Source organism: Excalfactoria chinensis, chromosome 1 (assembly GCF_039878825.1).
Source record: "Excalfactoria chinensis isolate bCotChi1 chromosome 1, bCotChi1.hap2, whole genome shotgun sequence".
Lineage (NCBI taxonomy): Eukaryota > Metazoa > Chordata > Aves > Galliformes > Phasianidae > Excalfactoria > Excalfactoria chinensis.
The window spans coordinates 6,096,937-6,121,244 of NC_092825.1; the positions used below are offsets into that span (position 1 = coordinate 6,096,937).

The following is a 24,308-nucleotide window of genomic DNA, read 5'->3' on the forward strand; positions in this document are numbered from 1 at the left end:
TGGTAGTGGTATTGATTACCAAAGGTTTTCTTCTTCCTGGTCTGAATATCAAGGAGATAATTCCACAATCTGGGAAAGCTTTGTAAAAGAGCTGGCTCTGTGAAATGCACTCAGTTCCATAATGCTGCAGAATTGCATGGTACGCCTTGGCTCCTGTGGGCTGGCAGAGAAGAGTTAGCAGTGAACGTGCTACAACCAGGCAGCTCAACAAACCCTCAGAGGAAGGATGGGTTCAGCACTCATTCCATCCACAGGGCTGCTCACCAACTCTTGTTTAGCTTAGAGGAGGCACAGCCAGGAGACTTGCAGAGGACACAGAGGAAACAATCCAAAAATCATTGCATATTCTGTGCTGACAACCAAAATAAACAAAACGAAGTGGACAACAGACTTGGAAATAACCTATCTGCCCCCAGTCCTGACATGCAGGAGATATTCTAGATTACCGTGGGACATCACAGCTTGCAGAATCAAGCAAAGGAGTAATAGCAACAATCAGCATCATTACACTCGCAATAAAATACAAAAGTAAGGAGGACTTCTCCTCTTTCCACTTTGTAATTCAGGCAGGAATCAAGAAAGTTCATGCTTTTATACAAGAGCAATAAAAAAAAATTAAATATTTATTTTGAGTAACAAGCTAAAGTTCAAGCCGCAATGTTGGCAATGTAGATTTGAAACACAGATCACAGAAGCGTGCACAAAAATGTATTTGAGCAAAGAACAAAATAATACTAAGAATTATACTAAAACAGCTGCTGATTTTAAAGGAACAAAAAAGGCTTGTAATCACTATACAAAATATAAAATGTATTAAACACTACCATCCACAGAACAGAGGTTTATTTTAGCTTGATTATATTTAAAAATTATTTGTGAAGTTATTTATATAGTGAATTGTAAATGAATATTATACAGTAACCTCCTTTTGGTCTGCAAAACCTTTGTTGCACTATAGCACATCCAATCACATTGCAAAAAAAAATGTTGTTTTTTTCCTTACCATCAATAAAGAAAATCATTGATAATACAGTAAATGTTGTCAGGTCTACAAATAATGAGATTAAAAAATGACTCCTTCGACTCTGAAGCTATTTCCATGCAAAGTCAGCACTTGATCGTTTCAACAGAGTGCACTACACCAAGCAATGTCCAGGGTTCATTGATGCTCTTGGTAAGACTAAACCTTATAAAATAAAAACAAAAAAATCAAAGATTGAATGTAGTCATGCAACCCTCTCACTACTGGGTATACCCCCACTGTGTCGCTTATCAAATTTATTGCCTTTCTGGAATATCACTCAAGGCATCCAAATTAGACTTATGATAAATATACACATAATGAAAGGACACAAAATGCTATTTGACACTACTACTGGTAATGTCTGTGCTACGTGAAAGCACCTTTAAAAAGAGCCTATGCGGCAAGAGATAAGTGTCTAAAGATTCAAAATGAATCAACAGTATTGGATAACAATATAATTCTCAACTCAGAAGCTGCCTCAAGATTAGGTGCATCTTCAGTTAATGTAACAGGAAAAAAAGGCAATGGATTTTATTTCATTAATTGTATCCACTCATAAACTGACCTAAGGCCACCAGATGTGCAGACACAACAAATTTTCTTTTCTTTTGCTTTTTTTTGTTTTTTTTTTTTACAGTTCTTTAAGTTGTAGGATGATAAAGGAATAGATCTATTTAAAAACAAACAGCTATTTCATCTCTATTAAGAGGTGGCACCAGGCGTTGGGTTCACGTTCTGAGTGGCCACCTGTGGTGCAACTTCAATGATTCGTGGTTTGTCTATGATTCTGGCCGTGCGGTTGCCCTTCTCTACAATGCCAATAATCCACGCTTGGTGACCTTCGCCGTACTTTGGAGACTTGATCTCGGCACAGAAACGCGCTGCCTGTTCTCGTGGTAAACAGATGAGAAGACCTCCTGCAAAGGAAAAAAGCAGCACTTTAATGTCTGGTTGCAAGGAATTTCAACCTTCGTCTGCCAAATTCCTATTCAGACAAGCACTACACGGGTTCTGTCAAACTGCAGGACTCCAAGAAAGGCCACGGTGGATGTCTGTGAGCTTTTGCTTTACAGAAAGAAGTTTGCTCCTGAGTTCAGTGTTTGGCGTGTACGTAAACCCAAATACACACAAAAGATGCTGGCAAAAGGACAGCACATTGATGTCAACAAATGACATCAAAAACAACACCAGCACTGTAGATTTCCAACAGAGGACTGCAAAGTGCCTCTACAAGAAGTACACGCAGAAGAGTTTTGGATAAAGGTCATATTCAGATACCTGTAACCACATACTGGCAGCAGCTGATTCTGCAAGCAATCCTATTGCCTCTGATGACATCATTCATCAAAACAGAGAGTATTACAACAGAGTGTAAAAGACAGAAAATCAAACCCAGGCTTGATCCAGAGCCCTCTGACAGTCGGTCCCTTTGACCCCTTTTTAGAGAGCTCCCCTCCAACCTTTTTTAGCCTTTCCCATAAAATCTTTTCTTACAGAGACAACAGAAAAGTATTGATTTACAAATGCTTCTCAGAAGCAGCACAACAACTGGTTAGCAAAGTTGTGATTCAGTTAGTAAAGCAAAGAACCTCTGCATTCTAAAATTCCCAAAGCACTGATGATTTTGCAAGTTAAGTATCACAGAATGGCTTGGGTTGGAAGGGACAACACTTCACCAAGGTCAGGGCCACCAACCTCCACATTTAATACTAGACCAGGCTGCCCAGGGCCCCATCCAACCTGGCCTTCAACACCCCCAGGGATGGGGCATCCACAGCTTCTCTGGGCAGCCTGTTCCAGCACCTCACCACTCTCATAGTAAAGAACATCCCCCTGATATCCAAACTAAATCTTCCCTCCTTCAATTTAAAACCATTTCCCCTTGTCCTGCTGCACGTACTAGAGTTTTGTTGTCAGCTCTAGCACAGATATGCGGCAGGTTCTGATCAAGCCATTAAATATTTTGGTGTCATCTTCTACTACAAGAAGTTATCTATTTTCTGTATTGCTTACCTTTCTTGCCATTTATGCTGCATTGCAAATTTGTGAAGAATTGCAACATAGAGCTTCAAATTCATCTACAGGTGCCTAGTTAAACCTCCAAGCCAACATGTGTAATAGTGCTGTATTCCAAGAGACAGCAGCCTCTTGTAAGGAACATCTGATGCTTGGAGAATACAGTCAACAGCTTGGATTCACCCAATCAGGAATTTAGGCACATGCTACAACTTGCTTACTCTTAAAAGCAGTGATATCACCAGAGTGCCTGTGAGCTATTTGACAGTCTTGTCCTGATGAAGGGCAGCACATCAGCAACACAAATCGTGCCAGCAAGCTCTGAGCCAATCCTGGGCACAAAGTGCCACACGCTGAGTCAGCCAGTCTGGGCTCAGTGCCACCACCTCCTCCCCTGCAGTCTTGTGCCTCAATGGCTCTTGGACAGCATCTTAGCACCTTGGGCACCTTTACGTTTGCCTTTCCAAGCTATAGAGAAGCAGCAATTACTGAACAAGAAAATTTATAAGGATACACGGACGTGTGAAAGTTATTCTTTTGGTTCTGTAGGAAACAAATGAGGGTGCCATCTAGAAAAATGCCTACCTCTCTCATGGAGATTTCTGAACCTAACATCCAGTAACAGCAAAGAGCAGAAACAGCATAGCATCACTCCATAGGTAACAGAGAAATCAATTGCAAAGAAATTATGTGTCAACTCAATGATAGGCTCTAAATCAAATTGAAGAGCGACTTCTGCCAACTTTTGCTGCAGGCAAATCAGGGAAGAGATTTATAAGTTTATAAGAGTTTATAAGCATGGTGTGCTAAGCAGTCAGAATGGAGTAGTAAAAGCACAGTGAGATAGTACCAAGAAAGAGCACGAGAATAATCTTTGTTATCTCTTTCCCATGCAGCCTTTCTGCAATTTTGAATCGCTTGTATGACCACCCTATTAACATTCTTTGGTAAGATCAGAAAAACATACTTAATTCCAGTTGCCAGCTGAAACAGGTACCACCAATCTGCTGGCTACCCCTCACACTTTGATCTATAACCCTTAAGAATGAGCCTATCAGCAGTAGGACTCTTGCCTGTAGCAACTGTAATTACTTCTCTGTCAGGCTGACCTGTCCCTATAATCCTATGGTTAAGTTCTAAGAGCTTTCACTACATGACTGGTGCTTCCAACTGCTTTAAGTGCTTTTTGTCCCATACAAAACTACAAGAAGTCTTCACCTGTGCAACATCAGAGCCACCAAGAGTTTAAGCTGCTGCAACACAGCTGTGGAAAATGAAGCAGAAGAGCCACTCTGCACTGAAGCATGCAGCATTTCAGGTTGTACCAGGTTTCAGAGGTCTGCATTCACCACTCCTGAAGACAAAGCAAACGCAGACTGAACAAACAAATGGCTGCAGTGGTTTGAGAGTTCACTGCGTGCTTCTTTTTGGGAGATGGAAAGAATGGAGATACTTGCTATCTGTTCTGGATTACCCTTCTGCAAGTGTAAGGGGTTTTTTTGTTTGCTTGTTTGGTTTTGCTAAGTTTTGAATATTGCTATTTTTAAACTGTTGTACTGCAAGCAGGGAACGGCACAGAGGGAAAAAAAGCACAGACTAGACAAAGCCTTGCAATTAAAAGATGATTTATAAACAGTTCATAAATCAAAATCAGCATTTCCTTGCTTCTGTTAACAGCTCTCTCATCATGACACAGCCCTTTCTTTTCTATCCAGTTATGTTCACAAGATGCACGGAAAGACTGCATTGTTGAGATACCGCTACTACACTAAAAAAGCTGTCTGACACCTGATACCGGCTCCAACAGAAGAACAGGACTGGCAAAAATACACACATGCCAAGAGTATCCCATGCAGAATGTTCTTCTAACTTATTTCTGCAAGCAGTCAGTCTGACAAACAGAATTAGGTACTTTAACATAATCACCTGACAGCAACTTTAACCATTACCAAAGAGTTACCTAAAAGAGAGAACAAACAGCACACCCTAAGCCTGGAGGATAGAACTGATGACACGAGATCTTTCCAACACTGACTTTTGTCAACAGGTGCCCAGCAAATATGCACTGGGAAAAGAAAAAAAAACAACCAAAAGAACAGTCTTAAAATCCATTCAAATCGTTTTTCAGTACATTTCTCATTGCCTGCCCACTCTGCTGAAAAACAGCTGTTCGCAAATGAAAAAGCTACAGCATTTCTGGAAGTTTAAGACAACAGAGCAAAAATGTACATTGTATACTTCAGTATAAGCAACCCCCCTAAAAGGCATCCTCCCAACTGGGTGTACAGGTACAAGTGGACACACACTTGCCTCCATGAACATCAACCCTAGGACAGAAAGTATGCAACCGTGTCGGACCATCCGGAGTTAAGCACAAAGCCAACATATGCTGCATAGCCTTCAGGCCACAGCTATCAAGTCCAGCTCTTATTTGGCTGACACCACCCTGTAAGAAATCCCCACAGTAATTTTTAATGTAGAAACGCAGCGCTATGATGAAATCAATATACATGTTCTTTTGAGGTACCCAATGCTCACAAATAACCAGATGCGTCTCGCTGTTTTATTCATCACCATCTATCTCTGTTGAAAGGTAAGCCAATTCAGAGTTTCAAAGGCACCTCGTGCTCTCATTCCCAAGAAGGATTTGGAAGTTGGCTGTTTTCCTCTTCTGAGTGCTCTTGCAGCAGTGCATACATCTGCATTGTTTTTACACTCTTATAGTGAAATGACAGCCTTGTCCCCACAGTGCAAAACAAGTCACCAATCTTAAGATTCAGGCACTCAGTTTGCAGCTAAACTATTCCATGCCAACTGCCATTTAGCCGAAAGAGCATCCTGACTTTCCACATCTGTGCCTAAGCTATTTTTAACCTCTTTGCAACCAGTAACAAATGTCCTGTATCCAGGGCAAGCAGCAGCATTACTTGCACACTGGTTACATGGGTTTGCAGGTAGTAAGAATCTGTGTGGTGGTACCAACTGTATTTACAGCTTGCCAAGCGGCCATCAGATATTTCTGGCCTCAGCTGACTGAAGCTGGATTAGAACTCTTCAAAGGGTTCACGTCCCATCTCCTGTTACACATCATCCGAGCCACACACCCTCTGTAGGACAGAGCATCTGTTATAAACACAGATGGCTAAGGAACAATTCAGCAGATCACAGTAAGTCATGTATTCACTGGGGGAAAAGTTTATGGCTCTCGCTGTGATGCCTCTTTCCAGATCTTCAGACTGTTTTGCTTCAAGGGGCCCCCTCTGTTGTGTACTGCAGAGAACTTGGATAATACTTTTGGAGAGCAGGAAGAGGGTGGGGAAAGGAGATAAGAGAAAAGACATTTGTTACTGTATCTTCTTCATTTCCCAAAGTGAACAAATAAAACTGAAGAAGAAAAACAAATGGAACGGAAGATTGGAGGGGAAAGTGAACTACAGAGATGGCCAGCAAAAGAAAGGGATTATTCCACTAGGCAAAGTGGCCTACACTTAGTAAGAAGACAGAATTCAAACACAGCATCAAGAGTTTTTAATAACCTGAAGACTTCAAATGAACTTGACCTTCATAGCTTTATTTTCATTTTGTCTGTATTCACTGCCAAGTGTCAGCTTTATTAAACAGAAAACTCAAGAACTGAATGGGTTGGAGACTAAATTCTTTTCTTGCTTCTGCTCACAGTCCCTAACATCAGGTTTCCTAAGCTTAAGAGCAAAACATCTGTATTCTTGATGATCATGGACTGAGGAGGCCTCCCTCAGCCTCTGAGACTGGCCCACTCAGCACTCAACTTCACACATTCATAATGAGAAACAAAACTACAACTCATTTCATGAAGAAACCTACTGCATGTGGCTTGGCCTTTTCAGAACACCATGCCAGCTGTGCTGAGATGCTCAAGCATTCACTGTTCTGGAGTTAATAATTATGAGAAAAATAGGTATCAAAAGAATTCAGAACCATCATTGACTTTCAACTGTAAAATGTTCCAGATGCCAAACACAGCAATGCTTTCTGTAACAGTGTTTCATAAGAACAGGATGGCAGTTTGGAAGTCTGGCTGAAGAACTTGATTATGAACAGTTCCACAACTAATACTCTTTAACTTGACTAAAACTCAAACCAACAATTGATTCAAATGCAAAGTACAGAGTATTTATACATTTGAAATGTTCTCATATTCTATCATGGATTTAAAAGGAAGGAAAAGGGTGATATAACTGTCACCTACCTGAAGTCTCTGGACAAGTCCCATGCATAAGGCCAAACATATTGCCACAAGCCTTACTGACAGCAGCCATCTTAGCCAGAACGGGAAGGTTATGAATAACAAAGGACACCTCATTTCGTTGCTGCTTGGCAAGGTTTTGTGCATGTCCCAGGATTCCAAACCCTGTGATGTCCGTAGCTGCGTGTGCATTGAAAGTGTGCATAAGTCCAGCAGCTGTAAAAGAGGGAGAAAAAACAATTAAAAAAAAAAAAATCAGTAAAAAAGTATCAAGGAAAGTAACATTTCAACAACATTACACAGTTTCAATGTGAATAGAAACAATTTGAATCAGTTCTGCTTGCTGTTGAAATGAGCTATATAGGTCTCAATAAAAAAAGATCACCCCAAAACTGTTCGTGAAAAAAAAACAAACTGGAATTTCAGCAAAACCACACGCAGCCTTTAAGAAAATTCAGTTTGCATTTAAGATATTAAATGATGCTGAAAATTCAATAATGCAGTTATATTTATGAGCACGCCCTATTAGACATGCACGACGAGTTTACATTAGCAGTCCATGGTAAAGGGGTTTGCTCCAGTTTTAAACTTTCTCAGGTTGAGGGTGAGAGGTTCCGAGCTCAGCTCTGCCCTAAGGGCACGGACAAGGTTCATCTCACATCACTTCCCCATATCTGCATTCCCTGACAGACCAAGGAAAAAGAAATAAATCACACCAGAACTTAAAGTTCTGGACACTTAGCTGAAGAGCTTAACAACAACTTCAGCAGGTCACAATGGAAGGAAGGAGAGCTGGTGGATGGACAGGCAGCACAAAGCTCCAGCCTTCCCACCTACATAGCCCTGGGTTCCAGCAAGGCACCTCAGCATGCAGGACAGTAGCTCCAGTTCTCAATATTTAAGCATTGTTAAGAGGGCCTAATAGAGGGGAGTGGAGAAAAACAAAAGCAGGAATGTTTTGCCTGTCTTTGTTGTGTCCCAATACATGAGCAGGACTGAATGATCTTCCATAAGACAACCCTGGTCATTTATTACTCCTGGAAGATTTTGTGAAGGAATGAAAAACCAGTGCGATGATGTAATAAATACCAAATGAAATCTGAATAAATAGAAGATAGATTTAACTATCTCCATTCGTTCAACAGAGAAGGAAACATCTAATTTTGTTCTTGGCTCATCTGAAGACACTTTGAAGAAAGGGAAATCTTGCCTTAGAATCTCTATGGTAAAATATGACTCCTATCAAAATTAAAAGAGACAAAAAAAAAGGTGCAACATATTCTACACTTTGGGAAACACATAACATAGCAGAGTTCCTCAGCTAAATCATTACACTGAAGCATCCAATAATTAAGAGCTTTTCCTTTTTTTTAATTCCATTTCCATTTATTTTAAACCATCCAGGTCCTCCTGAGTTCTCTGGGCACAAAACCCAAGAATGAACAAATCCAACATAATTTCTAATACCCACAACACTCATATGAGTCATAATCATCTCCAGCAGCATTTGTGATTTTGCTGCATAATTAAAAGAGGGCGTTTGATTTTAATTTCCGTGCTTCACAAACACTGAACAGCAGAAAGATGTGGCAGAAGGAAGGGATAACACAGTTGTGTCACATTTCTCTCATGGCAGTAAAATGAAATTAAGTATAGAATTGGAGAAAGAAAAAAGAACAAAAAAACCCCACCACAGTCCTCCCCCCCTCCCCCCCCCCCTTCCCCACAGCAGACACATTTCTTCTTACCTGTTCGATTCAGCCTTGCCATATTCATCATTGCTTCCTGGTATGCTAGTTCTACATCTTCCTGTGTTACCACTAGTTTGATTTTGTTCCACTTTTCTGGCTAATGGATGAAACAGTGAGACAATTTTCTTAGGTTTCTGTCTATGTATTTTAAAACACATTCTTATCATTGAAAATTCTAATCCAAAATGCACTTGTATTTATCTATTTATTTTAAACCTCAGCTTAAGAATAATACAGTGTTTTACTCAGAGGTGCCGAAGCCCCCTGTATGTGCTTTACCCTGCTTGTACCCATGTGAAGTTCATCTCAAGGCCTATGAAGCACCTAAGCACCTCAAACATTGCTCTCACTTGCAGATTGGAATGGAATAACCTACCCTATGCAAACAACTCCTTCAGCACAACTCTCTGGCTTGAACTCTGCAACCAAATAAAAACTCTTTTTGCTGGGTGTTGAAATTCTTCATCTCTCTTAAAGTTCTTCATTTCACATCTGGACCCTTTGATCAGGAAAGGCCACTGATACCCAGAAGTCTAGTTCTCAAGGACGTACACTGGGGCAGGATGCAATCACTCCAGTGAATGAGGATTAAGACAGTTTCATAGCATTTATTTACAGTTTACTATCAGCATATCCTTCCACCCCTTCTCAAATCTCACGTGGACTCGCCTTCATCACATACTGAGCAACACTTTCTCATCCCAAAAGGCTCTCCTGATAATTTAGGAAACGGTACCTTATAAAGAACAACCGTTTTGTTCAAAGCTGAAGTAATTCCAGATCCAGAAGGAAACAAAGCAATCATTTCACTGTTTAAATCAACAGCACACACTGGTTTGATTTCCTTCTTTTTGCAACCAAAATAAAATTAAAGAGAACTGAAATAAAGATTTTTTTCTATAGCCACAAAGCCTACACTGCTATTGCAAAGCATAAACGCATAAAAAATGTCTTACTTAACCAAAGGTGGAAAAACTGCTGAGAACTGTTGTATGACGCTGCACTGGCATCAAAAGAGGCTTGTCAAAGAGGATCTTATCCTTAACAAATGAGAACTGACTTCCAATGGTGTAAGAAGGAATCCAGAAATGGAAAGAAGGGAAAGAGGCTGGTCAACCAAAACAAATCATGGTGTTTTCTTTTTAAAGACCAAGGAAGTACAGAAGTAAGATCTGGATACCTGAAATCAGGTTGAACTTGGTTTGACCAAGTAAGTAAGAAACGCATTACTATTACACATAGGACAGAATTAAGATTATTCTTACTTCTGTTATGACTGAAAATCCCAAATAGCCATTTTATATTAGTTTTCAAAGTATGTTTTTGAGGCTGATCGTAGAATGGGAACAGGTCAGGTAAGAATGGCAATCATAAATGTGGTGAAAGCAGGAAGTGACTGCACACGAGCAACTTAGTAGCCAAATTCACAAAGCTCCATCACCTCCAGCACATCCCCGACTGTGTTCCCCCCTATGGAGCCCAGCTCCCTGCAGCCTCTTCACAGCTTCTTTCCTTTGCATCCCACCACAGCTGCTGCCAGCAACATATCCGGGGCTTGATTGCAGCAATGCTGCCAGTAACCAAATACAGAGGAAAAATATTTGCCCCTGTTTGGATCATGCTTCCATTAAAGCAGCTATTGCACAGTTGCTGCCATAAATCATCCTTTAACTAGTCATCAGGAACTCACTCACTACTGCTCTGTGTTTATTTTTCATTCTTTCCCCTCCAAATTTGTTCTGCAATCACACATCTCCACACCTGATTTTTCCTTCTAGGCCTGGGCATAAGCTTGCAGTACTGTGTACCCTCTCTAACATTCTTTTCAATACAAAGTCAAATTCTGTACTGAAGCTTGATTTACAGGTGAGTTTGAGACGGGTAAGTCTAGTTTTGTTTTCTTTACTCTTTCACAAGACAAAGCCAAAGAAAGGGCAGCAACGATACTCAGAAATTTTTCACTACAAGCAAAGATATATGCTGTTTACTGTAATAAGAGAATTGATTTCCGTCTGTCCCCATTTTTCAGACCAGAAAGTGCTTCTGGTTGACAGTCAAGGAAATTACAAGTACTTGAAATATGTGGAAATTCAGAGTATTGTTAATTTGCAAGTCTGTTTGTCAGTAAAATAATAGATATGTAAAGCAGCGAGATTATGGCCAGAAAACAGGCTATAAAACATGTGTCTTGCTTCATTTGATTTCCCTATCAAGATTATCTGAGGCCTTGATGCTCGTGTCTGACTGGAAAATGTAGGATTTTGCAGAGGCCAAGAAGTCTGGGCCGCACCCTGTGTATTTTAGGGGAAACATTATTTATCTGGTTGCTCACACTTCAGATTCCAGCGAAGGGTGAAGCTGGTTCTCTCCCACTTTTGCTAACACAGGCTTTGCAATTAAAATTCAGGCTAAACTGATTTCAGCTCACTCCTCTGCCTGTCTATTGGCTCAGCAGTCCCAAAAGCAGAAAAGATGCATCTTTTAAAAACATAAACTGAGCAGCTATAATTCTGAAGACATACACTGGGAGCCAGACAACATAAGCAGATGCCAATTTTGCAGTCACATTTCAGTTCAATAGTTACATCTTTGCCTGAAGTAACAGATGGAAATATGTCTGCATACATAATGCAGCTAGTATTACTCCTACTGAATGCACAGGGTAATACATGTGAAAGGTGGAGATATTTCCACGTACAGAAGCAGAAAGTCTATGAATCCAGACAGCAGTCTTGGCCTAACTGACATCAATCAGCTTTTGCCAACTACTTTGGCATGTGGAATAGGGCACAATTTTACCCAGGGTGCTAATCTGTTGTACTGTTAGTCACCGACTCTGTTTGTTACAGCAAAGCCTGAGAACTAGCTAAGAATTAGACCCAATTAAGATAGGCTCACTAAAAACAAAACGGTAAGCTGTCTCGGTTCCAAAAGAGTTTTGTATGTAAGAAGATAAGGCTGATATAACAAGGGGGAAGAAGAGGAATTAATTTCTATATCATTCCTGGCTGAGCACTCAATATACTTTTCAGTATGAAGAGTATATGCTGCACCTTTTCATTCTGAGGTCTTGAGGGAATGGGGAAGGTCACCTTTACCTCCTGCCTTTTTCCCCTAATATTTTTTTTGGCAGTGTACTCACAATATCTAGCCACTGGTGGACGGCTACAGCCACTTGTGTTCCCAAAGGTTTAGTTAATACAAGCACATCTCCTGGCACTGCATTGTCTGGCCTGAAAGCAAAGAATTCATATATTAATTACAGAGCGAGAATCACATGTTATTAGGAATAAGTGCTGATAATTAGATTTTCACAGACCCATGTATCTCATTGTGCAGATAAAAAAAGACTAATTGCTGAATTACCCTTTGGGATTCATTGCCAAGGGATATCACTGAGCAAAAACGCTGTAAACTTACTTAAAAGTACAAATCCTTTCTTGGAATAGAACAACACTTGCAATCAGACAAACACAGAATTGCACCCTTTCTTTCAATCTACTGAAGATATAGTATAGAATAGTAGAGAGAAAAAACAAAACCACCCCAACTATTTTGCTTACTCAGGATATAAAATAAGCATCCCTAGGATCACAAATTCCTTCATACAGTGTGGCATGCCACAGTGGAACATTCAAGATCAGCTACAGTTAATCAGCCAGAATGATGTAAACACAGCAATTCTCCATTTCTCTACAGCAATTAGTAGGTTAATTGGGAGGTACTGCATTTTAAACTACGACAGAAATTTATATCCCACAACTATCTTCAAAATGTGTAAAGGTTAGAAGCTTAACTGTCCTGTCAAAAGGAGAAGAGCAAAAGATATCAGGAGAAAAGTAAAAGCACATACTGTTTTAAAAAGCAAAGGACAGACAGAAGAGATGTGGCAACTGCTCCGTGCTAAGGACAAATGCAAACAGGAGAAGGTACTGCTTTCCTCATCAGAAGACAGATCACAACATGGTATTTAAAGGACTTTTACTGCATCCCGCCAGACCAATGCCTTTGATTGTTGAGTGATTTAACTTACATTATAAATTCATTAGGCTGACAGACTGTTGTGGCCACTCCTCCTAAAACAATCCAGGGATTTAACACTGTTTGACCACCAGTAACTGATGTTCCTGCCTCTTCTGCTGCGTCTTTGAAACCCTGGATAATTAGAGGCATCACTTTGTCTCTTTCCTAGAGATCAAAACAGAAGTCAGAGTTCCATACACAGCAGTGCTAGTCATTTCAAGACAGGGCTATGGCTTTAATCACTCAAGTCAAATCCCCTCATGGCAAAAAGCTAATGACAGTCAGCCTGCAGAAACCACGCTATCCCACAAAGCTATGGTTTTACAGTTCCTTGTAAAATGCTGAAGAAACATTCTCCGAAAGGTCACATAAAAGTAGAAAATTCAGAGAGTTCTGCAAACTCAGAACAACTATTCTGCTATTGTAATCAAGTACTGCCAGAAGCATAGTACAATAAGGCAAAGTTAAATCAGGCTGAGTTCAGCCTCCACTAAACCTGTACAATTTCAACTTAGTTTCCTTTTAAGAATGAACAATCATTTTTTTTTGCTAGAGAAAACAACCATACGTGCTGGTACCTTCCATCAAAAAGAAGAAAAAAAATTAAGAAAAAAGAACCTAGTTCAGTTTCTTCTGCTTCAAAGTGATACTACAAAGCTGGCACGAGGAAACCAAAAGTATCTATTGAAATTAATACATCAATTGCTAATCAAGTCCTGCCTCAAAGCACAGTAAACAGGAGCAGAGTCTCCACTTCTGTGGGGATCACAAAACAGAAGCAAATTATGATGCCACAGAAGACTGAAGTTTTAGTGAATAATCTCACAGAGTTTATGAGGCAAGACTTGCACTAGGAACTGAGGAACTGACTGAGCCATCTCTTCTTTAAAGAGATTCAAAATTTGAGGAGAAAATACACTAAAGCTGCATACGTTCTAAATATGTATCAAGTACATATAGTTGTTTGGGTCCTTAATTCAGAAGCAGGTACCCCAAATCTTACCCTGTCTGTCATTTTATTGCTGACTCCGAGGAGCATCAACATGTTGTCACATTCTGTGACCCCCATGGCATAAAGGTCACTTAAGACATTGGCACATGCTATCCGTCCCTGAAAAAGAAAGAAGAAAGAAAGAAAGAAAAAAAAATCTGCATAAGTTCAGACAAACACCTGCCACACACACACACACACAAAAATGCTTTTTCGCATGAGTTTTGATTCAGCCAGCTGCCTATTCCACAGGTTGCTCAACTCCTGAAAACCATCCATAGGCATGGCATGATCCATCACATGCAAAGCATCCATCTAGAAATGCAGATGGCAGCTCCTTTGACAGGTAAGGAGAGAACTTAGCCCAGCTGTTACCGTGCATTAATTTACAGCTCCAAGGAAGCTTATCTGAGAAGTGAGAACCAGCTGCTTCTGAATTGGAGTGCACAGAAGACAGGGACCTGGATGAGAAAGCTGTTCCCCTGCACCACCCCTGAGGCCACGCTCACTCTCCAGTTTTCAGGACAGTACTCTTCTTTCCAGAGGACACAACCTGCTAGTAGCACGCAGGGCCACTCAGGTGCTTTTCCTGTTAGAATGTCACTAATGAGCTGCCTGCAGAAGGCACACATGGTTCAGCTCTCCCATATGTAGTCCTGACACCACTTAGGAGCACGCACAGCTGTTGAGGTGATACACCTGTCTGTCCTCCATCACTTGGATGGTGTGAGACATGCCCCTTCTCTGTTCTTTCTTCAAGCAACAGGATAATGCTGAATTTTGCTACAGCAAATATGCTTGTATTAACTTGCCTACGAGCACACATCACTAACAAAACTTTCTATTCAAGAGACCTTGCCTTCTGTCAAAGATTGCTCTAATAACTCCTGACACTGACAGGACTGAGAAGGCTTCACTTGGGTGACATGAGCTTAACTACTCTTATTTTGCTAAATTAATGGATCTGAGTTTCTCAGCGAATCAGGTTTTGCTGAGTATAAACCCAGTAAAAATGAGACATCAAGTGTCCCGATGAAGACATAACTTTCCAACACAGGATATGTCTTCAGGGATGGGAAATGATTTTAAAACCCAAATTCTGTTTTGTTCATCTGGAAAACTCCCTGCATTTTGTTTTAAAAGCTTGAGCTTTACAGCTGCAAAACTGTAATTGACATCTGGTTCTACGATCTTAAACCTGTGTTTTTCATAAAGTTCAGAGGCAATGTCATCATGATAAAAGCAATGTGCTTATTCAACACTGTTTGGACTACAGAAATACACTTTAGTTGAAGACATATTTATGGGGCAGGGGGAGCAAAAGAAGAAAGACATTTAGACACATTTCTACCATCTCCAAGACATTCAAACCTAATCATACCTCCAGAGTTCTTTGCAGTAATTGGTATTAGCAGACAGTTGCTTTACTTTCTGATGACATGAAATAACACCTCCAAATCACAATTAAACATAATCCAGTTTTTCATAAATTTGAGAGGTTCCAGTGGCATCAAGGGACTTCCTTGTATACTTAGAATATGTTTTAATTTATATCTCATGAGCAGTGGACCACATAGTTTGATGGATATTTGTTATTATGCTGCTGGATGTTTACCAATATCAGAGCCCGTCATTTTCCTTTTCTGGAAGGGGACTATTGAACCATCCTTCACTATTTTCAGTACTTATCAAACCAGCTGCTGGTTTGCACCCTGTTAAGGAATGACAGATAAGTTTCTAAAACCACACTGACAACAGCTCTCTATTCCAGTAGTCCAAGGTCAGCACAATGCTGCTTTTGCCAGTTGGCAATGCCATTAAGGGAACAAACTTGGAGAGTGCAAGTCACAAGTCTGAAGCAGCAAAGGGAACTAAATGTGGCTTATGAACCCCAATAAATGTAATGGGATTCACAGATGGGTCAGCCTAGCTGTGTCCCAAACCTCACCTAAGTTCATGACTCATTGAAACACAGGAATCTGCTGGTAATAGTAAAAACTAGAAGGGCAAAAGATGGAATATGAGCCACAGTGATGGAATATCACTGTCCACAGTGCTCAGTGAAGGTTCTTAAAAGAGCACCAAAAGTTCCCTGTAAGAGAGAGAACCAGCCAGTTCTCTGTTCCTGTACTCCAAAAGGCCTCTCCATGGTACCACAAAGGGTGCCAGTACCAGCTCTACTACTGGAATCTTTCTATCACTATGCCTGGTTTTCATGGCTTTCAACTTTTCCAGTCCCAAATCACGTAAACTGAAAAGCCCCGTGGTGGATACAAATTTTACAGGCATACATTCTAGTGATACTTCAGACAACACACATCAAGTGTTCTCAAGAGCCGAAGAAAAGGGGTTGGGAGGGATCTAGGCAAGCAAGAGGGAAAGCAGCAGTTGGATGGGCAGGAGCAGCCCATCCTGAACAGCACAGATGTGTCGAGAGCACACGGCTTTATGCAGCCTGAACACAAATCAGGACTCTTGATTCTCACTATTCCTCAGCTCATACAATTTGCTAAGGGCTTTATGGAAAGTTGTATTTGCCTCTCCTTCAAATCATATTGGTCTACAAAAGAAAGAAAGCCATCACAATGAAAAGAACGAAAATGTTAAAGGTATAGCTGATGGTGCGTGGGGATCACAGTGCAGACTGACTAACATGCAATCACAGAAGCTGGACTAAGGCCAAATTTACATTCCACTCCTATCACACTGGCCTAAACCTCATCTGTACATAGACCCATGTCTCTACCTCAACCCCTTTGTATCCCTGAAGGAAACAACCCATGTCCTTCACCACAACCTTCTTATACCATCCCTTATAAATTTTTGTTACGAGGTTCTCAGTATGGTTCAGTATAAAGTTTCTCAGCATGGTTCAAACCTACTGAACAGGTCTAAAGAATAACCAGCAAAACAATGTAAGAGCATGCAAACATATAAATAGCAGTAAAAACATCGTCTAGTGCAAATAATCAAACTCAAATTACAGAAAACACATCTCTTAACTTTCCATTAGTGAACACTTGTTGGAGAGCTCCTCGCAGCTTTTCTAGAGCTTTTTTAAACATAAACTTGTTTTCTTACTATCTTCTGTTTAAGTCAGTGCTGATCACTACCCCACAACACCAGAGAGGAACAAAATGCAATGAATTAAATGAAACACATACATGGAAGGAACCAAAGTCAAACAGCATGTGACTTCTGGCAAGTAATTCAAACACATTCATCTGCAAATGGAGGGAGTACAGTGGGAAAGCCAGAGTTCACAAAGCACTCTGAAGTTGCCAGGTGCTATTACCAACTCCTGTCATTTAGGCTCTTCCAGTTATAACATGTTGCCAGTTAATTCAGAACCTCAAAAAAGGCAAACTACTGTGTGGTTCTCCTAAGCAGAGCTTCCTGTCTGCTGCTTTGTAGCTCCCCTTTAGGGTTGTTAGAGCCAAATCTTACAGAAGAGATGGAGGGAGATTTAAATTCAGCTTTCATCTACAGCAAAAGCACCGCAGCACTCGTGGCTGACATAGAAACGACTGCAGGATCAAACATCGCCCTTCCCTTTTCACTTGCATTGGGGAAAGACCCTGTATGCAGTTATCAAACAGCTACTGCTGCACATCTAGAAAAAAAGGTCATAATTGCCATCAGATAGGTGAGATCAAAGTGAATCAACAATATGTTTAGCTAACAATTCAATTTAGCCAACTTACCATCATATAAGGATCATCCACAATAGGATAAATATAATCTGTTGTCTGAACCAATGACAAACCTCCATGTCTTAATGGAATAACACAAGTGTCCATCCCAATTCCTGCAAAGAGAGAAATTCATCACTGAGGTGAGTAACTTTATCCTCAGTTGTCTATTGGTCCTTACAAGAGACCTTACAGAACACTGCTGGGAAATACAGCTCTCAGTTCTGCCTGGGGAGAGGCAACAAATCCCTTCCTTGGGAAAGCAAATCACACAAGTGAGGAAGAACAGGCAAAGAATGAGAACTCCTGGCCAGAGCAGAGGTGTAAATAACTAAAAGCAACAACGAAACTACAACATTATTCAGTTTATTGCAGTACAAGGAAGTGCACTCCTTTTAAGAATGCCTGTGCTTGTATGTATGTATTTACGTTAAAAGTGAAGAGGAACTCCATAAATCAGTGTTGACAAAAGTAAACAGGGTTTCCTGTCACTCCTAACAAAAACATGGTGATGGTTTTAAAAGGGCACAGACTCACATAAGGAGCACTTCCTCACTTCAGGTGAAACAAACAGTGCCACAAATCACAGCTGAGGTCCTTGGTCAAAGAGGATTTGCCCACTTGGAGATCCTGCAATAGCATTCCCCCACCTCACTTCTGAGAGGTAGCAAGCTCATCTGCTAGACTGGGAAACACTGGGGAAAACAGCAATACCACAAATGCAGCCTCCTCTAACTGCAGATACTTCAAACAGAATAAGCAATATGAAAACCTCCAGGCATTTGCTGTGATGCAGGAGTGTTGTACAGAAGTGGTTGGTCACAAAGTAAAGCACGCTAGCTGCCCATGACCCCTGTTGATTATCTCCAGCCTTGAGGCAGCAGCAGGTAGCCTACCTCCTTCCTAGGCTGACAGCAAGCTGCTTGGCACCACTTTGTATACCCAACAGGGCAGGGCTCCTCAAAACAAGCACTCTTCAGGGAGCAGATGTCACACAGCAATTTTCCCCCAGGTACAAACAAAACACACTCCTACCAAGAACCACAAGCAAGCATTTGGCAGTGTCCTGCCCAGGAACAGTCAGCCGCTGTCATCTGAGCTCCTGCTGAGGACACGGAGCAGAAGGCCTGAGGCAGAGGCTATAAAGGCAGAGAGCTACAGAGGCACAAGGTCTTGCCTCAGAAAAGAAGGGATACTCATAAGCAGTTATATAGGGCTGTTCATCCTCTGCTTAAGCTAGCAAGCTGCTATGCAAAATGCTCAGCCTCTCCAGAGAAGCACATATGAGCAGTTAAAGAGGACGGGCTATCACACAGAGGCCTCAGCTCACCTATTCATGTCATAACATTGCATGACTGACTCTGTGCTGTTTCTGACACTCAGGCACCATGGGCTTTCTGAGGCTACATTTATGTTCCATGCAAGAAAACCCAAACAAACAAACAAAAACAACAAAAAGGGCTGATTGTAAATAAGCAGCTATTCAAAGAGATGACTGAAAGCAGCGACCTGAAGGTCTGTAACAGCTCAGGGAATTCCTACCAAACCTGCAGTTTCTTACTCATGGATATACTCACAGGCATAGGTAAGGCTGCTCTGGGTAACACCACTTAGGAAAGTGAGGGATGCTGAGCCTGTAAGGGGTAATTTCCCTTTTGACTGCATCTTAAAAGAAATGTGGATACCACAAAGGCTGTAAAGTTACCTGTCTATCCCTTTTAAGCACGAGATGTAATTAACACCTAACTTCTCTAAAGGCAAACTTATTAAAGGGATTCTGTCACTGAAAGTGCATATTTAAGAGATCTGATTTCTCCAATTTCCACCCTATCAGTAATTCCATTACTGCTTAGAGTCTGCAAGCTTATAAAGAAAAAAAAACCCACAAAATTAAACCAAACTATTACTGAAATTAGAAACTTGCCAAAATGAAATGTTGCTGCAAATAACATTTAATTTAGAGAAAACACACATAAATAGCAGTTTAGGAATAAAACAAACAAGAAGTGTCCCTCATTAGGCTATATTAAATTGTAGTGCCATCCCGGTCTGACACACAATTACTGCTTATGTATTTCATACAAAGTTTGCTATTGTCTAAGTAAGAATACGGGCTCCTTACTGATTCTCTTGCTGAATTCAATACTGGAATAATGGCTTGCAACCTGTTACTCTGCTAATAGATAATCAGCCATATTAAAATAATTTCAAATAATGCTGTTGGATACTAAATTGATAATTAATCAACATCAGAATAAATACTACACCGACATTCCGAAGTTGATGAAAAAAATCCATCCTGCATTGCAAAGTGGAGAAGACCACACAGGGCTGAATAATAGGCAAACAGAATATAAAATGCCATCAAACACGTTACATACATTCATTTCTCTACATCAATATTAGGTATTAGCTGGTATCAAAATACCTACGTTTGCCCTGTTCCCCACGTAGGTAGCTTGTGCAGGTTGTTTTCCCTTATTGCTTGTATCATTGTGCAAATACCAAAGAGAAAGTGAAGCTGGCAAGAACACACATCTTGGAAAGAGCCCTTCCCAGGCAGCTTCTACAGGTGAGCAAAAGTTAAGAGTGGGGTATAATGAGAGGACTGAAAGGAAAAAAATCACAGCCGTGAAACAGTCTGCTCCCAGTCCCTCATGTTCTGTGCCCCAGGAATGAGGGGAAGGGAAAGGAGAAGGGAACTTCACCTTTAAGTCAGCTAAGGTCTATTCATTGCACAGATTTAAGAGGCCAGAGTACTACTTTAATGCTCTGGATGATAACATACTATCTCAGCTTGGAAAGCATCTACTGGGAAGTGGGAGGAGGAGACCAATTCCTAAGCACGTCCCTGTCGCTCTGGCCATTCCTGACCATTTTTTGTTCATAGTTGAGTGCACTGCAGGATGTTAAACAATATTGTTCTCATATCCTTGATGCCAACCAGATTAACTCTTCAGATGTCTGGGTGATGCACGTGCATTACACAACGTATAATTCTCAAACATTAAACAAATAGCCACCGCGCAGACAAAACAGATCACACACAACTAGAGGAGCAACTACTTACCCAGTCTGGGCATAACTGCCCCCAGGAACTGTTCATCTTCCTGAAAATGGTTTTCTTGTAGAGATTCGAGCAGCTTCTGTAAGACATCCTGAGGCACTTTACAGCCTGTGCCCTTCAGCTCCGTGAAGCGAGTCAAGCGGAAGCTCTTGTCCAGTTCGTAGCTCTCTGGGTTAAACGTCTCTCGAACAGACATGGTTCTCTCCCACAGAGCGCTGGCCTTTCCCTCCCCAGAACAATGGTATTGGTCTCCCTGCTGATCAGTCTAATTGAAAAAATTGGGAACGTTAGAAAGTCCTGGGGCCTGCAGTACAACGGGTTTTACATAGTTATAAAGAGGTGAGTGCAAGAAATGACAGTTCCCAGAGCACTGGAGTGGATTTCCAAAAGGAAACACAGCACTCATACTGCAACACACTCAGCAGAGACATCTATATGTACTCAACGCAGCGCAGGACCGTACCTTCAGCCATTTATATATTAACCATGCAAGTAAGACTTTTCAAAGCTCAGCTTCAGATGTAAGAAGCTGAAGCTCCAAAATACACCTGTTCTCCTTGGGGGAAAACAGCTCTGGTGTTATGTTGGTACGGGTAACGGAGGAACAAAGGCTGTATATAATCAGCTTGCTTTACCTACAAACATGCCAGTTCACCTTTTAGCATGCTAACAGACATAAGAACACTGAAATCTTCCTGGCCCCTCCAGCCCTTTCTTATTTATCCAATGATACAGAGAACACACAGAGAATTGGCCATTCGAATGGTAATGTAAAAAAGACACTGATGCAACTCATTTAATAAAATTCTTAACAATGCACGTCTAATTTTAGAACGTTTTTCCACTCTGACTCACGTACAGCACAGTCCAAAACTAATAGAGGCCTAACCAAAAGGCTGACTTCTAAACAGGAAAGGATGGGATACAACACCATCCGTCTGCCCTGCAGAAAAAGCTTTCAAGAATCTCAACAAGCAACCTGTACACTGTGGTTTCCTAGAAAGCAAGGATCCTGCCTCACAACAGCAAGAGGAAGAGAGACCATATCTCAGAGAGATGATTGTGCTGTTAAGAGCTTAAGCTGGAAAGGAAAAAACTGACAGCACTATCAGCGAGTTCAGCAGCACTAAAAGAAAGAAAGAAGTAAACCTGCCAGCTCTGCAACCAGTTCACGCTATCCACCACTTATTACTGATTGTATCACTTAGATATACCTTGAAGTCTACTACTTTGCTGAATATATTTTGTACGTTTGAGGTATGGAGCCCTGTGCAGGGTTTTCCCTCCTCTGAGAGGCGCGTTGCTTCGTTACAACAAATCCCACAGCCCGGACTCGGCTGGGATCCAAACTCAGTTACCCGGACGTGTCTTGGAAGAGCAATGAGTTCAGCTCATAATTGGAAGGCAGCAGCATGAGGCACTGAGCACTTGCAATTAAAAAAAAGAAGATATACAAGCTGAAAAACAACAGAAAGCAGAGACAAGGGCTTGTCAAGTAGGGTTTTGAGTTGCGTGGGGTTTTTTTTTTGTTGCTTTTAAACACTCCATTCCAATGAATTCCAGCAATGTACAAGTAGCAGCAACGTATGCATTACCCCACAGGAATCCTTACCCCAGCATTTCTGTGCTCAGCGACCCCTGCCCGCTTTCACAGGGAAGCAGTCATGTAAGGTTTGAAAGACCACTAAGATCATCTAGTTCAACCCTCTGCTCATCTCCACCACGTCCACTAACATCTGTGTCACTGATACCCTTTCTTTGAATACCTGCAGACTCTACCACCACCCTGGGCAGCCTGTGCCAACACCTCACCGCTCTTCCTGAGAATTTATTCCTAATATTCAACTGGAACCTCCTCTGGTACAACTTGAGGCCGTTCCCCCTCATCCTATCGCTGTTACCTGGATGCTCCCAGCTCATCACAACATTCTTCCAGGCAGTTGTAGAGACCAATAAGATCTCCCCTGAGCCTCCTCTTCTTCAGGCTGAACAATCCCAGTTCCCTCAGCCACTCCCCATCACTTGTGCTCCAGACCCCTCACGGCTTTCTCCGGACACACTCCATTGCCTCCATGCCTTTCACATAGCGAGGAGCCCAAACCTGAGCACAGTACTGAGGTGCGGCCTAAACGCTCGCAGCCCACCAGGAACTTCTGGCAGTCCCGCACAGATGGTGAAACCGCAAGCGAAGCTCCCCCATCTGAAAGCAAAGAGTGAAAAGAGCCGAGCCGAGTTTATTGAAAGCATCCACGGTAACTTTTTATTGAAGACCTGTGGAAAGCCACACGGAACACGGAGCGATGCCTGCAGGATCGATCTCCTGGTGCAGCCCTTCCAACACGGCTCTACGGGACGCACATCGCTACCTTCATTAACCCTCGCCTCCCTACAGAGCAGAGCGAGCAAAGCCAAGCGCCGCGTACCTACCGCTGAGCGGGCGCCAGGCACCCAGAGAGGCCGGGGCCGGGCGGGTCCCAGCGGCGGGGGCACCGCGCGGCCGAGCACAGCGGCGGGACATGGCTCGGGGATACCTTAACCCCGCGGCCGGACGGACGGGGAGAGCGGGGCCTTCTTTGTGCGGGAGGAGGAGGAGCAGAAAGAAACGCGCCCGCCGTTGCGCCCCGCTCTCCCCTCCGCTCAGCCCCTCGGGAGCGCGCACAGCACTGAGGGAGGCGCGGGGCGCGCGCCTCAACGGCCGCGGCGAGGCAAAGCGGGGAGGGGGGGGGGAGGGAAATAAAAATGTCGGCGGGTGAAACAATTTAACCCATCCGCTGCCGGCGCTCCGAAGGAGCCGCTCGGAACATCCTCCGCACCGCTCTGTCCCTCAGGGGCTGAAGGAGGGAGAGCGCGGGGCCCGGCGGCCGCGGTGCGCACCTCAGGACGCGGCCGTACGGCACCGCCACGGCGGAGGCGAATTCCCCTTTAAATCTCCCCGCCTCGCCCCCCCCTCCCCCCCTCACTCCTTCCCTCCCTCCCTCCCCAGGTCTCCCTCTTACCGGCTCTCCTCCTCCTCCTCCTCCTCACCCTCCTCCTCCTCCTCCCGCGAACGGGACTCCCGGCCCAGTCCCACAATGCACCGGGCGCGCCGGGCTCCCTCAGCGCCGCCTGAATAGAAATGCCGCCACCGCCGCCGCCGGGCAGGGGGGGGTTAAACCGCCCCCCCCACCTCCCCACACGTGAGCGCGCCTCCCCGCGGTCGCGCGCACGCCGCGCCCCCCTCCTCTCCGCTTCCCGCCCCCCCTCCCTCACACCTTCCCGCTCAGCCTTCCCGCGCATGCGCGTTAGCGCCCCGTGCGCTGTCTGGGTTCTGTGAGGGGTGCTGTGCGGTACGGCCCGCTTGTTGCAAAGGGGACGGCCAATAGGATGCCAAACTCATGCGCTTTTCCTTTAAATCTCGTTTTACCTTCCAAGTTTTGATCAGCAGTGGGTGCTCCCTTGCTATGGGTTGCATAGGGCCTCATTTGACGTTGCAGAATAAGTTATTAAGAAGAAAAAAAAACAACAAAAAAAAGGCAGCTA

At 42.7% G+C, this 24,308-nt stretch overlaps 1 protein-coding gene across 2 annotated transcripts; it reads right to left on the minus strand.

Annotated features, from left to right (window-relative positions):
* Window positions 1-594: 594 nt before the first annotated feature.
* SEPHS1 (selenophosphate synthetase 1) lies at window positions 595-23,971 on the minus strand. Of its 2 annotated transcripts, none has more exons than XM_072332715.1 (9): window positions 23,786-23,971; window positions 20,793-21,054; window positions 17,735-17,838; window positions 14,043-14,150; window positions 13,050-13,204; window positions 12,159-12,249; window positions 9,014-9,113; window positions 7,269-7,481; window positions 595-1,941 (listed from the first exon to the last, which is right to left on the minus strand). In XM_072332715.1, the coding sequence occupies exons 2-9, from the start codon at window positions 20,983-20,985 to the stop codon at window positions 1,727-1,729; spliced, it is 1,179 nt and encodes a 392-aa protein (XP_072188816.1). In that variant the 5' UTR covers window positions 20,986-21,054; window positions 23,786-23,971; the 3' UTR covers window positions 595-1,726. The 2 variants fall into 2 exon arrangements, with proteins under 2 accessions (XP_072188816.1, XP_072188823.1); XM_072332722.1 differs by lacking the exon at window positions 23,786-23,971 and adding an exon at window positions 23,217-23,446.
* Window positions 23,972-24,308: the final 337 nt, after the last annotated feature.